This window comes from Crocuta crocuta, unplaced genomic scaffold (genome assembly GCF_008692635.1).
Source record: "Crocuta crocuta isolate KB4526 unplaced genomic scaffold, BGI_CrCroc_1.0 scaffold323, whole genome shotgun sequence".
Classification (NCBI taxonomy): domain Eukaryota; kingdom Metazoa; phylum Chordata; class Mammalia; order Carnivora; family Hyaenidae; genus Crocuta; species Crocuta crocuta.
In genome coordinates this window covers 6216-9310 of record NW_027536465.1, presented here as the reverse complement: position 1 = coordinate 9310, position 3095 = coordinate 6216, and the positions used below count along the sequence as shown (strand labels likewise).

Here is a 3095-nt window from a genome sequence, read left to right as displayed (position 1 = left end):
ACTATATACTAAACTATTTAAAATCCTGGGCTCTTAAATACTGCTTTCCAATGGACCGCGGAACTACAGAAATACTCTGCATGCATAGATATTTATAGTTATTGGCCTATGGCTAATGTTCCTGAATCAATACCTCCAGGGCTAAGCTATGATTATTTGTACTTTGAAAACTTTTGCTGGTCATTTGAATGCTGCTGCCCACAGATTGGTGCTTTTTTTTTTTTAATTTTTAATGTTGTAATTATTTTTGAGAGAGAGAGACAGCATGAGCAGGGGAGGGTCAGAGAGAGAGGGAGACACAGAATCCAAAGACAAGCTCCAGGCTCTGAGCTAGCTGTCAGCATAGAGCCCAACACAGGGCTCGAACCCATGAACCGTGAGATCATGACCTGAGCTGAAGTCAGATGCTTAACTGACTGAGAAACTCAGGTGCCCTCAGATTGGTATTTAAAGACCACTAGTGCAGGCTACATACTCACATAACTTCCAATTAGAAAGCTGTCCATAATATTGTATTTTATCACCATTTATTCATTCAATATTTATAGGATTACTGCTGTGTCTAAGGCTCTACACAAGATGTTAAAAGGTCATAGAAAGACAATGTTAAATGATAGTGAGGGTCTCATAAGTAAGTAATTTATATAGGAAGTGATAAATAATAAAGAAAGTGCTGTAGGTACTCGGTGGAAGAAAGAATTACCTCCAGGGGTAGAATGTTGGCAAGAAAGAAGGGCTGAGCTGGGAAAACTTCTAAGAGAGACTGACTCTTGAAGTGGCAGTACGATTTGGTCATAGAGGTGTGTTTTGTTTCACATGGTGTATATACTGATTATTTCTGGCTTCCCGGCTTTGAAGGTAAAGTGCCATGTTATGAAAACACTGTGGGTAGCCTTTAAGACCTGGGCAAAACCTCTGGCTGATGGCTAATTGGAAGGCAGGAATCTCAGTCTTACAACTGCAAGTATGTGAGTTCTGCCTATCACATTAGGGAGCTTGGAAACTGAATCCCCAGTTGAGCCTCTAGATGAGTTCTCAGTCCTGGTTGACACCTTGATTGTAGCATCTGAGAGGATGTATTTAAGCAGTGTCCACATCCCTGACCCATGAAAGTATAAAATAATAATTGTGTTTTAAGCCCCCAAACGTGTAGAAATTTGCCATATAGCAACAGATATAGATTTTGGAATCATAACAAATACCAATTTATTTCCCTATTGAGAAATATTCACTATCTTGGTCTTATCTTCCTAAGCAATGCTGCAATTTGATATCTATTAAATATATGACCTTGTAGACTGGAATTTTTATTTCCATAGATCAGTTTGTGAGTTTGAAATTCTGAATTGAAAACTTTTTCTTGGTTTGTTTAGAAAAGATATTGCCGGGATGCCTGGGTGGTTAAGAGNCCCACCCCTCCCCAGGTCAGGGTCTGTGCTGACAGCTAAGAGCCTGGAGCCTGCCTCAGATTCTATGTGTCCCCCTCTCTCTCTCGGCCCCTCCCCTACTCCCACTCTGCTCTGTCTCTCTCAAAAATAAAATAAAAATAATTTAAAAAAGATATTGCCAGATACTTTCTAGCGTGAAGTAACACTTCAATTTTCCATTAACAGGGAGTGAGAACATGATTTCCCTTACATCACAGCAATTAGTAGGTGTTATGAATCTTTTTCAGTTTTGCCAGTTACACTAGTGTAAACTGGTTATCTCATTGTTAAACTTTAATTTGCAGCTCAGTATTAGAAAGATAGAGCAAATTTTCCTATTTTGCTTGGCTCTTTGGTTTGGATTTCTTAAAAGTAAGCACTGTCAGTCTCGTTTACAAGGGTAAAAAATTAGAAATCAACTATCAAACCAGAAGCATTTCTTTCTAACCACTTTTAGGGCTTCCTTCACATCTTGGTTTCTCAGACTGTAGATGAGGGGGTTTAACATGGGGATCATAATGCCATAAAACACAGAAGCCATCTTTTCTTGTTCTTGGGACTTGTTAGTCCCATGGTGCAGATACATGTAAGAGAGAGTCCCATAGAAAATGGTGACGGCTGTCAGGTGAGAGGCACAGGTGGAGAAGGCTTTTTTCCTCACCGCAGTGGAAGATATCTTCAGGATGGCAGCCAGGATATACATGTAGGACAAGATGACCACCAGCACAGTGAACGTTAAGTTGAACCCCACAAAGACAGTTAGCAGCATGATGTTGAAGTCAATGTTGGAACAAGAGAGAGCTAAAATTGGGGGTTCATCACAGAAAAAATGGTTAATTTTATTGGCTCTGCAAAAGTTCAGTGAAAAGGTAAAACCTGTGTTTATAGAGGCATTTAGGAAACCTATGAAGTAGGAGCCAACCAGGAGCTGAACGCAGACTGTCTGCGACATGACTATCGGATAGCGGAGTGGATTGCAGATGGCGACATACCGGTCCACTGCCATTGCAGCCAGGATGTAACAGTCAATCGTTGCAAAAGCACCATAGACTAGTAATTGTACCATACACCCTATGAATGAGATGGATTTCTCTGTTTCTACAAAGTTTTGCAGCATTTTGGGAGTGATAGCGGAGGTGTAGCAGAGATCAGCAAATGCCAAGTGTTGGAGGAAAAAGTACATCGGGGTGTGAAGGCAAGGCTCAGTCTTGATGAGTAGGATCATGCCAATATTACCCACTAGGGTGGCCACATAGATCACTAGAAATACTATGAAGAGGATATGCCAAGACTTGCGTTGACCAGCAAATCCCAGGAGAATGAACTCACTTACTTCGGTGCCATTGTTTTGTTCCATGGCTAGCCAAGATTAAGTATGAGCTGGAAAGATGCTAAGAAAGAAGAACAGAGAAAGCTAAGTCCATGTGGTCCTTTAACTAATTTTGGAATTGGCGATGGTATAATATTTGGTTTCACAGGTGGAGCCAGAGAATAGTTTCTGTGACCTAATTGACTTGGATATGAAAGACTAACATTTAGCCTCTAATAAGACTGAACCTTGCCCCCCAACTTAGAGAACTTCAACTACAGTTTGGGGAAACTTTCATTGGCCAAAAGGATGTTCTCAGGGTGCAAACTGGTTGGCATTTTATAAACCTATTAGTTTAT

At 40.6% G+C, this 3095-nt stretch overlaps 1 protein-coding gene across 1 annotated transcript; it reads right to left on the bottom strand.

The window, feature by feature from the left end:
- Positions 1–1842: 1842 nt before the first annotated feature.
- Positions 1843–2784, bottom strand: OR5AK2 (olfactory receptor family 5 subfamily AK member 2). Its single transcript, XM_077748800.1, has one exon. It carries the CDS (start codon positions 2782–2784, stop codon positions 1843–1845), a length of 942 nt encoding a protein of 313 aa, XP_077604926.1.
- Positions 2785–3095: the final 311 nt, after the last annotated feature.